Raw genomic sequence first — 12,842 nt, 5'->3', positions numbered from 1 at the left:
GCGCACCGCGTGCTCACTGTGCGCGCACGGTGCGCGAAGCGCACCGTGCGCGCACGGAACGAACTGCGTTAAGTGGGCGCGCACGCCACAAATGGCGTAAAGTAACTTAGCATTTAAAAAACCGTACAAATTCACTGAAAAAACCATAGGTTTCACACACGTTATAGTTAGGAATTAGCATTTAAAAAACCTTGCAAATTCACTGAAAAAACCATAGGTTTCACACATGTTATAGTTAGCTGGACATTTTACTGATAAAAAACCAATGAAATTCCCCCGTTATAGTTACTGTAGGCAACTATAACTCACGCGACCGTAATCCTCTGCTGATGACATATGTGTCTTTATGAAAAAAAAATATTTGTAATATATGTATAGCTAAAATTTAATGGAAGAAGACATGGGCAAATAAGTGTCTAAATACAGTATTAGCATCAGCAGAGGATTACGGTCGCGTGAGTTATAGTTGCCTACAGTAACTATAACGGGGGAATTTCATTGTTTTTTTATCAGTAAAATGTCCAGCTAACTATAACATGTGTGAAACCTATGGTTTTTTCAGTGAATATATATATATATATATATATTATATTATATTATATTATATATATATATTATATTATATATGTTCACACAAGGTGCCCAAAGCATTCAAGGACGCACTCACGATGTATGCCACCATCCGGTTTATTTAAGGAGAGAACCAGCGTCTTCAATCCCTCTTTCACAATTATAAGCCTGACGCGTTTCGAGGCTAAAAGCCTCTTATTCATAGGCAGCTTGACAGCGAGTGAGCAGAGAGGCTCCAATTAACTATTTTCAAGCATGATGTCAATTTATGCGCCCCCAGTGGGCTATTGCTGAGTGCAAGTTGAGTTGCGTGCTTGCTGGGATTTGTAGTCCAGTTAAATTGGAGCTTGCATATTTTTCCTAAGTGGGTTCTGTTCTTCCCCGCATTCATTTCAGCAGCGTTTCATACCTTTAGTAGGTCTTTGGATGAGGCACCGGTATATTTATTAGTCCGCATACACTGTGCTGGAAACAGGCGTGGATTCAGTTCCCGCCACACAGCCCCTCTTTGTAGTCCCGAGGCGGTGCAGTCCTTCACGGCAGGGCTGCCGTGTAGAAAATGTTCACACAAAGTGCCCAAAGCATTCAAGGACGCACTCGCGATGTATGCCACCATCCGGTTTATTTAAGGAGAGAACCAGCGTCTTCAATCCCTCTTTCACAATTATAAGCCTGACGCGTTTCGAGGCTAAAAGCCTCTTATTCATAGGCAGCTTGACAGCGAGTGAGCAGAGAGGCTCCAATTAACTATTTTCAAGCATGATGTCAATTTATGCGCCCCCAGTGGGCTATTGCGGAGTGCAAGTTGAGTTGCGTGCTTGCTGGGATTTGTAGTCCAGTTAAATTGGAGCTTGCATATTTTTCCTAAGTGGGTTCTGTTCTTCCCCGCATTCATTTCAGCAGCGTTTCATACCTTTAGTAGGTCTTTGGATGAGGCGCCGGTATATTTATTAGTCCGCATACACTGTGCTGGAAACAGGCGTGGAAGAACAGAACCCACTTAGGGAAAATATGCAAGCTCCAATTTAACTGGACTACAAATCCCAGCAAGCACGCAACTCAACTTGCACTCCGCAATAGCCCACTGGGGGCGCATAAATTGACATCATGCTTGAAAATAGTTAATTGGAGCCTCTCTGCTCACTCGCTGTCAAGCTGCCTATGAATAAGAGTCTTTTAGCCTCGAAACGCGTCAGGCTTATAATTGTGAAAGAGGGATTGAAGACGCTGGTTCTCTCCTTAAATAAACCGGATGGTGGCATACATCGTGAGTGCGTCCTTGAATGCTTTGGGCACTTTGTGTGAAAATATATATATATATATATATATATATATACAAGTTGAAATTCGTTAACCATTACGAATGCCCATGCAGGGCGTGATTGTTTTTCAATGTACGCATTCAAATGTAAGAATGATTTGCATGTTTAGTAATGGATGCCATCGTAGGACTGAAGTAAGTCCTCTGTTGTTGTTTATGAGACAAGGCATGTATTTATGTTCACTGAAAGTCGACGCCGGTTGCAATTGACAAAGGCGGTATCCGAAACGCGTTTTGCTGTGAGTTTCTGAAAGAAAAAATTCAGAACACTGTTCCCGTGAGTGCTGGTATCTGTTGGTGTACCGAGAGCTTGGACTGTACGCGGTGTCCGTCACCGCGTTGGAAGCACCCGATCGTGAGCGAAGGGATTAAGACGGAAAGTCGAGCTGGATATATATATATATATATATATATATATATATATATATATATATATATATATATATATATATATATATATATATTATATAATTTTTTTTCAAACTTTAATATCTCTAAAGCTACTGAATTGTTTTGCACCATATCAAAAAAAGCACGCTTACTAGACCAACATCTAGATTTCTGCCAAATTTTCGTTAATCCCTTTCAGCGGTTCGGGCTGTATCCCTGTTCAAAAAATGAAAAATCCCCATACACATAAGATGGGGAAAACATGTTTTGGGACCACCTTGACGGATCACCCCGAAACGTTTACAACAGCAGACATTTTAAAAAAGTTTGTGAAGATTCGTCAAATGGCGCTAAAGTTATTGGGAAACAAAAATAATAGTCAGTGTAAGGGCAGATTGTGGTTATGGACGTAATATAGCACTGCAGGAATGCTGGAAGTGGAATTGAAAATTGGCATGAAGAAATTGGGTGTTGCTGGAGTAAGCCTCAAAGAGATAATATTTTGTTGAATAAAGAGGTGTTATGATGGAGAATTTTTGTTGTCAGGCTAAATGATGATTGGTATGATGGGCCTAATAAACTTTACTTCCTGTCTGTGTTCCAGGAGCAGAAGTCTTATGAAGAACAGGCGAATATCAGGATGTTTATATGAAATCAGAGTCCACCCGATTCAGAGTCTTCAAGGGTCACATTCATCAGGTAGCTTTGCTTTCAAATGGCGATTTAGCTCAGATTTGAGCTGTTGAAGGGACAGATTTAAAACGCTAGGGTAGAAGTATGAACTTGATGAATGGACTGAAAATGGGTTTATCTTGCATGTATGCACTTGGCCAATTTAATTTCCCCATGCTTTTATTATTGCCCTAAAGCTACTTTCATGATTTCTTTTGCTTTGGAAAGGCATGAGTGAATATTTGGTGTAATTTTCAATCCTGACGTTAGCCTTTTGTTTTTGGTAAAGTTAGATGTATAATATCCTTTGCCAGGCCTCATCATCCATTGGTCTATTGCGGTGTAATTAGCTTTTTTCTTCTACCCAGTAAAGTATACAGCATGGGGCAGTGGGCCAGCCAATTTCAGCCATTGGCTAACTTCTCTGTGAGTGATTGCATTCTTGCCTTTAAAAGGAGCACATCCACAAACAAAGTAGTTCCCTTTGGTGCCTGGAACTACTAAGGCAATGTGTGTGTTTTGTGTAGGAAGCTGGCTCTGTATATGGTATGCCCACTAGGTGGTTATGCCGTGCACAGAGTCCAGGGGTTCCCTAAAAGTGTACAGGGCTCAATGTAAAACCTAAAGTGTTATATTAGTGGTTGTGTGCGCGAGCAGCCTTAGGCCTAACACCTAGGAGAATAAGACTTTTATTGCACAACATTGACCAATAATGGACACACAACTCAAAAAGGAGATCCACACCAATTTTGGAAAAATATTCTTTGTTTGCATTTTATTTTAAGACCAAGATCTTCCCAATAAGGTGAGTACAATTTTAAATAAAAATACTTTTTTACTTTCAAACGTCGACGCTTAGAAACTTTTCAGGACAGTTCAATGCTACCATAGCGGGAAAACAATATCATGGTTAAACAGGTAAATAAGGCACTTACAAATCCAGTTTTCAGGCCCAAAGGTCACCAAGGGTCTGGTGAGTACCAAAACTGCACCAGTGCTTTTCAATGGGGGCTGGGAGTGCCTGGAGCCACACAGCTTGTAGGTATCTTAATCAGTCGCAGGGGCCAAACTTTGGGGTTTAGAACAAGCACAAGGGGGGGCCAAACATCCACCACCAGCAGCGCAGGGGCAGCTGGGTACAGGGTGCAAATTCAGCGTCTGGCACCTAATACTTTTCAATGGAGTTTCTTCTTTTGACAAGCAGGCTGTGGGTGTCGTACCAAGGTTGCAATGGGGAGACCAACGACAGCAGAGGTAAGTAGAGATGTAAGGGGTCGCACGGGCATTGTCTGTTCATCTCACCAAGGCTCAGGGGCTTCGGGTGCAGGGGTGCCTTTCGACGTCTGAGTCTTTGTGCCAGTCGCGGTCATGGGGTGCCTCTGGATTCATTCTGCTGGCGTTGTTGTGGAGGTCAGGAGCTGTCTGCCAACACTTGACTAGAGGTCAGGATCGCTGGCGAGACTTCACTAGGCAGGTGGGCCACTCAGACTCGGCCCGTGGGTGTCAGGTACAGAATGGGCAGGGATCGTGGTCCCAGCTGAATCCGGAGCCCTTGGAGCCATTTTCTTCTGGACAGGTCCGCTGTCTATGGGAGATTGGAGTCTTTTTCGAAGGCAGCAGTCCTACTAGGGTTTTCAAAGGTAGTGAAAGACAGGTCGCAGGTTCGCAAATGCAGGGGACATGCCAGTAGGGTTTGGTCCAAGGCAGTCGTCGTCTTCAGTCTTCTCTGCAGGGATGTCTTCTTTCTTAGGTTTTCGCAGATCTACTTTTCAGGTGTGGGGAAGCCACCTAAATACTAAATTTCGGGGTGTTTTAGGGGAGTAGCAGGTAGGACCAATGGGCACCTTACCTGGGGTGACTACACCCTCAATTATGCCACTGTCCTGTGGGAGGGAGCATAGGTCTAGCCCTGATTAGAGTGCTCTCCCCTTCTTCAAGATGACTGGGACTGAAAGAGGTGCTTCACCTCGCCTCCCCACCAGAGGGGTGTAGTTGGCAGAGGTGGGCATACCACCTATTCTGCTAAGTTTTACAGCCCAAAGTGGGGGTGTAAACCCGGGGGCTGCCATCTGGTAGCAGCAGAGGCTGGAGAATTGCCTTACAAAGGTGGCAGACCTTTGAAGCTTCACTTTCGAGCACTGGCCCATCCTGGGGGAAGAGGTGTGACACCTCTGCCCAGGATGCACTGGCCCATTCTGGGGGAAGAGGTGTGACACCTCTGCCAAGGATGCACATTGTTTCTGGTACCAGAGAGCAGATGCTCTCCATCCAGGGTTACAGAAACAGGTCTGTAGTGGCTAGCGGCCTACAGCCGGTCAGACTTCACCAGGGTTGGTGGGTTTTCAGGGGCACCTCTGAGTAGATAGTTCAATAAATCTCACACTGGCATCAGTTTATTAAGAGAAGTAGTTTGGCACCAAACACTCCTTTGTTCAGTGAAGCCATCATGGGGTGGTGGAACTCCAGTTGTTGAGTTTCCAGTCCATGTACTCTCTATGGCTTCACTGCCACTTACAATATAAAGGAATGGACCCTAATATTGTAGGGGCATATCTGCTCATGCAAAACTGTCCTCACCTGTTGTATAGTGCCATGTCGACTTTGTTGTTTTCTATCTCACAGGGACATGCAAGCTGCAAGGGCAGTGGCATGGTCCTATTCAGCTCCCAGGCCCTAGGTATCATTTATTAGGCACTTACGGGGGCAGAAGTACCAATTGTGGATATGTTTTTGGGGAAAAAGAACTGGCACAGGGGACCTGGTTAGAAGGGTCCCTGTGTACTACAATTGAAACCACATCAAAACCAGGCAAAATTGGTGGCTAACCATGTAAAAAGAGGCTCTTTCTCAAAGTATGTGTATGTTTGTACGCCTGGCAATTGCAAGACAAGAATTCACATAGCTAAGAGGCTTGCAGTCAACCCTGTTGATTTGTCAGTGCTGATTACTTCTAATATCAGCGCATGGCCAATATATATCAGTCTCTCTCTGGCATCACAGAGCAAATTCTTTACATAACTAAATGAAGTTACTGTGCTCTGCTTATTTAGATGACCGTCTTAAGGTGCTAGTGGGCAAAGTTAACCAAGCATGTAGGCTTATCATACAAGCAACCTAAATAGCACTCCCATGCAATGCAGCACACTTACCTGCCTGATTAGACGACCTGACATGATAAATGTATATTTATTTTTCACTATTTTTATTTTTGAATGTGTATTTGTATGTGTTGCTTTATAGAAGATAAACAAATCTTAAACTGTATCATATCAACTTTGTTTGTCATCGTTGAGTTCCATGACTTCAAACAGGACTGCCTGCAACTTCTTCAATTGTTTTGTTGTTACAAAGGACTTTAAAGCTTTAATGTTTCTTCTTGATATTAAAGATAGGTTTTGCTTCATTTAAATATTCTTTCTTTCTACATCCACTCCACTCACATTATTTGTAGTATCTGCAGTAAAAGTAGTCAAACATTGCGTTTGGGATCTTTCTGGTGGATTTTGTGTTTGATACTTCCCGTAGATGTGGTGAGAAACATGGCAATATTGAAATTAGCATGCCTTTTTTATTCAAAGGCTTGACTTATTAATAAGAGCAACGTTTCCATTTCTCCACCTCCTTAGGAATTCTTCTGCAGGAATAATACTTTTATTGTTTTTTTGGCAAAGATTGCACATCTGAGGCTGTATTATGGAAAGTGCCGTGGGGCGCAACGGGAACGTGCACACCCCTTGCACACTTTGATATTAATACAGATAGCGCTAACGCTCACCAGAGGGTGTTCCCTCATTTGCATGGGGGCGTGGCCCCATGCAAATGAGGGAATCCCTTTGCCCCTGCGACATATTCTAGACGAGGGCGCAGAGGCAAAGAAGCTGTCAGGAGGCGCACTGTCAGTGCGCCCCCTGATGGAAACCCTCTGGAGTGGGAGAAATAGGGTCCTTCTGGACCCCCAAAACATCCCTTTTCAAGCAGGTGCACCTGCCTGCAAGAGGAACTATCTCCCCTCTTCAAGTGCAGACGGGTTGCCGTCTGCACAGTGAAACACAGAGCGGCTGCTTCAAAGCGCTCCATTTTTACTTGAATGCGCTGCCCCCAGGGCAGTACGACTTCACGGCTGCCCTGGGAGCAGCGCATTCAGTTTAATGTAGCGCACGTTCCCTGTTTGCGCCACGGCGCACCTGTTTTAAGGTGTGCCGTGGCACAAATAGGGAAAGTGTGTGCCCTATGTATAATAGGACCCCTGGAATGAAAACATTCACTAGAGTGAAAAGAATTACTTCACTTTATGTAATAAACATTTGGCAACACTATTCCTGAATATTTTCTGATCTTTGTTAAAGGTTTCTTTGACTTGATTTGTGTATTTTCCATCTATGTAGGCATGATGAACAAATCCAGCAGTTTTCTGAGTAAATCCAGCAGCACTTGTTCAAGTTCTTATGAGTCCTTCTTGCCTGGCATTTGCAAGGACCTAATTAGTTCAGCGCTGGACTTCTTGGGACGGGCCTATGCCAACGAGCGGAGTGTCGCAGACAGTATAATCATGGACCTGATCACTGTTCACACCGGGGTGGCAGCTATTTCCAGTGCCTATGAAAGTCAAGATGATGAAAGTCTAGAGAACTGTGAGTCATTTCTGTGGATTTCAATTATACTGAACATTACTCAACACAGTATTTGTTTCACACAAAAAAATTGAATTCCCTCTCCTAGCCTTTAAGGTAGCTTTAAAATGGTGTTGTACTAGCGTGCAGGGGAACATACAAATAATGATTCAAACATTATGGGGTTTTATCATGAAAACAAGTGGATATATGAACTTTGTTTCAATTGTGTGTCTTGTATTACCTTCAATTGTTTAATTGTACCCTTTTTAGTTAAATATTTGGTTTTAGGATTCCAAGCATATTAGGTCCAAACTCTTTTTGCAACATCAAACATTAGCCCTATGTTATAAAGTGATACTCATCTGTTAAACAATTAATAATTTAAACTCAAAGCGAGACAACTACACAGAAGGGTATCTTGACGCTAAGGGTCACCATTAAGACTAGAAGGATGGGGTCAAAGTGCCACATTGAAAAGTCAGGTCTTGAGGGCTTAAGACCACATTGAAAAGCAAGGATTTGAATTCTCTTGAAGGCTTTTTCAAGAGGTGAGGTGAAATCACCAGAATCCTGGAAGCTGAAGATTTGAGGGAGCACAATGCCAGCTAGAGCTAAATCTTGATTTGAAGATATATTGGGAACTTTCTTGTGGTAGGCTTGTTGAAACACACACAAAGATTTAAACAAAATCTATTTGGAGTAAGTCAGTGGAGCAAAGCCAGGAAAGCCGTAACCGAAGTACAGTGAGGTAAGTAAAAAATAAGCCTCACTGTTGAATTCTGTCTTCTTAGAAGGCAAAAGAGAATGATTTTAAGAAGGCCCAATTACAGAGAATACAATAGTACTTATGAAATAAGATGTTCATTGGCATGTGTGGCTGTAGATACACATGCTGTGCATACTCCTGCCATCTAGTGTTGGGTCCGAAGTTGTGTAAGTTGTTTTTCTTCGAAGAAGTCTTTTGTGTAACAAGACCAAGTGACTCCTCCTCTTAGTGATGCTGCGCATGGGCATCAATTCCTTTGTTAGATTGTTTAATGTCTGCCGTTGGTTTCGGAGGTGTGTGCCTCTGCTCTGCGACTCCATTCGCTATGATTCTTCAGTTCTTTTACTGTCTTCAATGGTATTGTTTCGATTGTGATTTTCACTTCTGTGCTACCCTCGAATTTCGTTGGTTAGGGCTTGCCCCTACTGCCCCACGAGGCGCCATCTGTCTCAGGCCTACTCCTGCTTGTACCCCTTTCCATCAAAGATGCTCCTCTGTTGGAACAAACACCCTTCAGATTTTGTCCGTGTTGCCATACAAAATATCCACACACCGATCAACATCTTGTGTGCAACTTGTGTTTTTCACTGGACCATCGTGAAGCTGGGATCGAAGGGCACGTCAATTGGAATTGTCTCGCAGAGATGACAACCATGACATTTTCTGCGAGGAGCACGCTCAGGAGGAGCCATCTTCAGAAGAGGAACAAGGGGTCTTCTCCCCTGATGAAAGCTCCGGCGTGGAGATCGATATGGAGATGCGTAGCCTACCATCTGGTCAGCGCTATGGCTCCTGACCCTGCTCCAATACCCAAGCAGGCCTCAAAACATTCTCATACAGAGGTCCCCGGAGCACTACTGCCTTCTGGCCATGGTCGGATCCTAAAGATTCTTTTGGATGCCCTGCATCTGACCCGGCACCAAAAACTTATATCAAGGCCAAGCCTTTGGCATTGACCTCTTCGTTATAAGACCGACCTTCGGGAACGACCCGGCTTCCGACCACATCTACCTCAGGCTGAGCAAAAATCTCGGTTCCACATCGATATATCCTTGGTTCCAAAAATTACAGAGCCAAAAGCCTCTACGTTTTCATTGGCTTCCATGTCTCCGGTTGAGCTCATTCTTGAGAAAATTTACTTTTTTTTCGACTATGGAAAATTCAGATTCAGGAAGGTACAGGACGGATACTTGCTTCTCCGCCACCAAAGAGGAAGCTGTCCTTCCAAGAGGCACAAGACGGCCCTGTCCCTCAAAAAAGGAAGATGATGGATAAAGCCACTAGTCCAACACACCATCTTCCACCACCTCCATCACCACCCCCTCCTTCCCCCCCACCACCTGACCCACTTGATACTTCACCTCCAGGGTCACCAGGTACAGATGATGTGGGGGTACAATGGGGCTTTAGGAGTTCCTGACCCATTGGATGCATACGACACTGATCCCCTTACCTCCAACGATCTGGATCTATATCTCGGCCCGTCCTTCCCCTCCAGAAAGTGACACTTCTTTTCAACAAGTAATTTCTAGGGCAGCTACTTTCCACAATGTTGAGCTGCACAAGGACTCCCTAGAACAGGACTTTCTGTTTGACACCCCCTGTTTCATATAGAGACACCCTGCATTTACCCATGCCTCCCGGCATGCTGAAGACATTTTTTTTTTTTTTGTAATTCTTTTTATTAAACCAATTCGACAGTCATACCACAAATGTTTAGCGACAGGCGAGAGCAAGGTACAAATGGCCACATATTACACATTGCAAGACATTTTATCAGCAAATTACCATAGCGATCAGGGGGATGCATGAGCCTCATCTACCATCTGCCTGCTCGGTGGGGGACATATATCACCTCTATAGTGGTTCCAAGCTCCCCATACCTTGATCCACTTTCTGGGGCAGCCCCTGGCAACAAACACCGACTTCTCCCTCCACATGCACCAATCTAGATCTTCTCTCCACTTCCCAAGCCCGGGTGACTGCGCCGCGCCCCACAACTGAGCGATGTTCCTCTTTGCTACCATAAACGCTAGCGTAGCCCACTGTTGAGTGTACGTGTTGAGGTCATTGGGCTCCCAGACATTTAGCAGGCACCTTCGCTCCTCTGGGTGGATGTCTACGCCCAGCACGGCCCGCATAACCCGGTGCACATCTCTCCAATATGCTTCTATCCACGACATCCCCAAAGGATATGAAAGAAAGTCCCAGTGTCACCACACCCCCTCCTACACAACTCGCTATCCACCCGTCCCATGCGAACCAGCCCGGGACCCGTTACATATGTCATGTGGAGAATATTAAGCTGTACCAGCCTAAGTCTGGCCTGAGTCGCCACCACCCTAGGGGAAGAAACCGCGTCCTGCCAGTCTTCATCATAAAGCTCAAGACCTTCACTATTCCAATTGCCCCTAAGGCGCACCAACGGATCATCCATATTATTGATCAATTTCTTATAGATGAGAGAAATAGTTTTCTCAGGAATATGGCCATCTAATATTCTGTCCTCCAGCGGCGAGGCCTCCGGCAGCGATTCCCCCCCAGGGACCCGTGCCCGCAACGCATGTCGGGCCTGCAGATAACGGAAGTACTCTGCATCCGCCATGTCATACTGCTCCTTAAGGGTAGCAAACAGCAAAACCCCGCCCTGACCCCACACATCCTTAATCTGAGTGATCCCTATAAGATCCCACTTATCAAAGCCCTTGGATTTCCAGAGGCTCCCTAACTGTTCGGAATTCCAGAGAGGCGTTGGCCGCGTCAGTCTGCCATCCCACCCCAAATGCTTATTAACTGCGTGCCATACGTGGACGGCATGCGCCGTAGGGACGGTGAGCGGGAATCTACCCTGCCTGGCATACAGCGCTCTAGTATACTCTCCCCCGGGAAGCAACCACCTGTCCATGGCATAACCGGGATCTCTCGGGCCACAGTATATCCTGTGATTAATCGCTGCCAGCTGGGCCGCCCAATAGTATTTCCTAATATCGGGGAAGCTGATACCCCCATCGTACCAATTCAGGGTCAGCTTAGAGAATGCGATCCGGGGTCTACCATACCATAGGAGCTTCCTCTGGAGGCTTTCAACCTCCTTAAAGTAGGAGCCAGGTACCGGATCCATCGTGTTGTGAAGTGCGTAGAGAAAACGCGGAAGGGCCATCATCTTAAAGAGGACCGCCCTCCCCAGCATAGAGAGAGGAAGAGATTTCCAACGCACTACGTCCGCTTTAAGGCGCTGCAAGGGCGGGTCTAAGGTACCGGCAAAGCGCCGCCTCGGGTCCATGGAAACATAAATCCCGAGGTATCGGAAGCTGTCAGTGGCGACCACTATTGGGCAACCCGGAGGTATCCTTGGCGGCGCGCCAGCCAGCACATAGATGACAGACTTGGACCAATTAACTGTATAACCGGAATACCTACCAAATATAGCTATGACGTCTAGTAAGCAGACCAACGACCCAGAGGGAGCAGCAAGGTAGAGCAGAACATAATCTGCGTATAGGGAGATCTTGTCTTCCCACTCAGGAGTCCACCGCAGCCCCCGAATAGAGTGGTCCTGCCGAATCCAAGCCGCAAGCGGCTCGAGTGCCAGCGCAAAGAGAAGCGGCGACAGGGGACAACCCTGACGCATGCCTCTGCTCAGCTGGAAATCCCTGGACTTCCGGTTATTCACTACCACTCAGGCCATCGGATCTGAATAAGGATTCAACTATAGAATACCGGGCCAAACCCGAACTTACCCAGCACTGCGAACAAATACGGCCACTCAACCATGTCAAATGCCATAGTGGCATCCAATGAGACCAGAGCCGCTGACTCCTTTATCGTTGACGCTCTGCTCAGCACCCCATGTAGGCGGCGTAAGTTGAGTGCCATATTGCGATGGGGCATGAAGCCCGATTGGTCAGGGTGCACAACAGTAGGAATGACCTTCCTCAATCTCGTGGCCAACAACTTTGCCAGAATTTTAGGTTCCGCATTAAGGAGTGATATAGGCCTGTAAGATGCGCGCTGTGCCACCGGCTTGCCCTCTTTACGTATAACGACTATGTTGGCGACCCTTTGGTCATACGGTAACATTTCTTTAGCTCTACAGTCTTCAAACACTGCACGGACATGGGGAGCTAGCCTACTCGCCGCCAGCTTGTATAATTCCACCGGGATTCCATTCGGACCGGTGGCCTTCCCGGACCTCACCTCCCTGATCGCCTGCGCCACCTCCTCATCCGACAACGGGGACTCCATATACGCCCCGTTTTCCTCTGAAAGTGCGGGGAGCCTCGCGTCCCTCAGCAGTTCACTGTTCTCTGCTTCAGAGTAGACCCCGGAGGCGCTATATATGGAGCTGTAGTAATCAGCGAACGCATCGGCTATGGCCTGTGGCTCCGTGATAGGCTGTGAATCATCACCTTGCAACTCGGGCACCAACCGCGAGGCCCACTCCCTCCTGTCCAACCACGCGATCAACTTCCCGGCCTTGTCCCCCAATTTGTATACTCTGCTCTGTATC

The 12,842-nt window shown here is 46.0% G+C and overlaps 1 protein-coding gene across 2 annotated transcripts in view; it reads left to right on the top strand.

Moving 5' to 3' along the window:
• The window catches only part of KIF14 (kinesin family member 14), a 624,724-nt gene that overhangs the window by 479,928 nt on the left and 131,954 nt on the right, over positions 1-12,842 (top strand). For both annotated transcript variants that reach the window (XM_085601461.1, XM_085601462.1), the window contains 2 exons: positions 2,886-2,980; positions 7,339-7,584. In XM_085601461.1, the coding sequence (XP_085457587.1) occupies positions 2,886-2,980; positions 7,339-7,584 (341 nt within the window). The remainder of the gene's footprint in view (positions 1-2,885; positions 2,981-7,338; positions 7,585-12,842) is intronic.

The sequence above is a fragment of the Triturus cristatus genome, chromosome 4_2 (genome assembly GCF_964204655.1).
Source record: "Triturus cristatus chromosome 4_2, aTriCri1.1, whole genome shotgun sequence".
NCBI lineage: Eukaryota > Metazoa > Chordata > Amphibia > Caudata > Salamandridae > Triturus > Triturus cristatus.
Note: the sequence above shows the minus strand (reverse complement) of the source record. Positions and strands in the feature narration are given on the sequence as shown.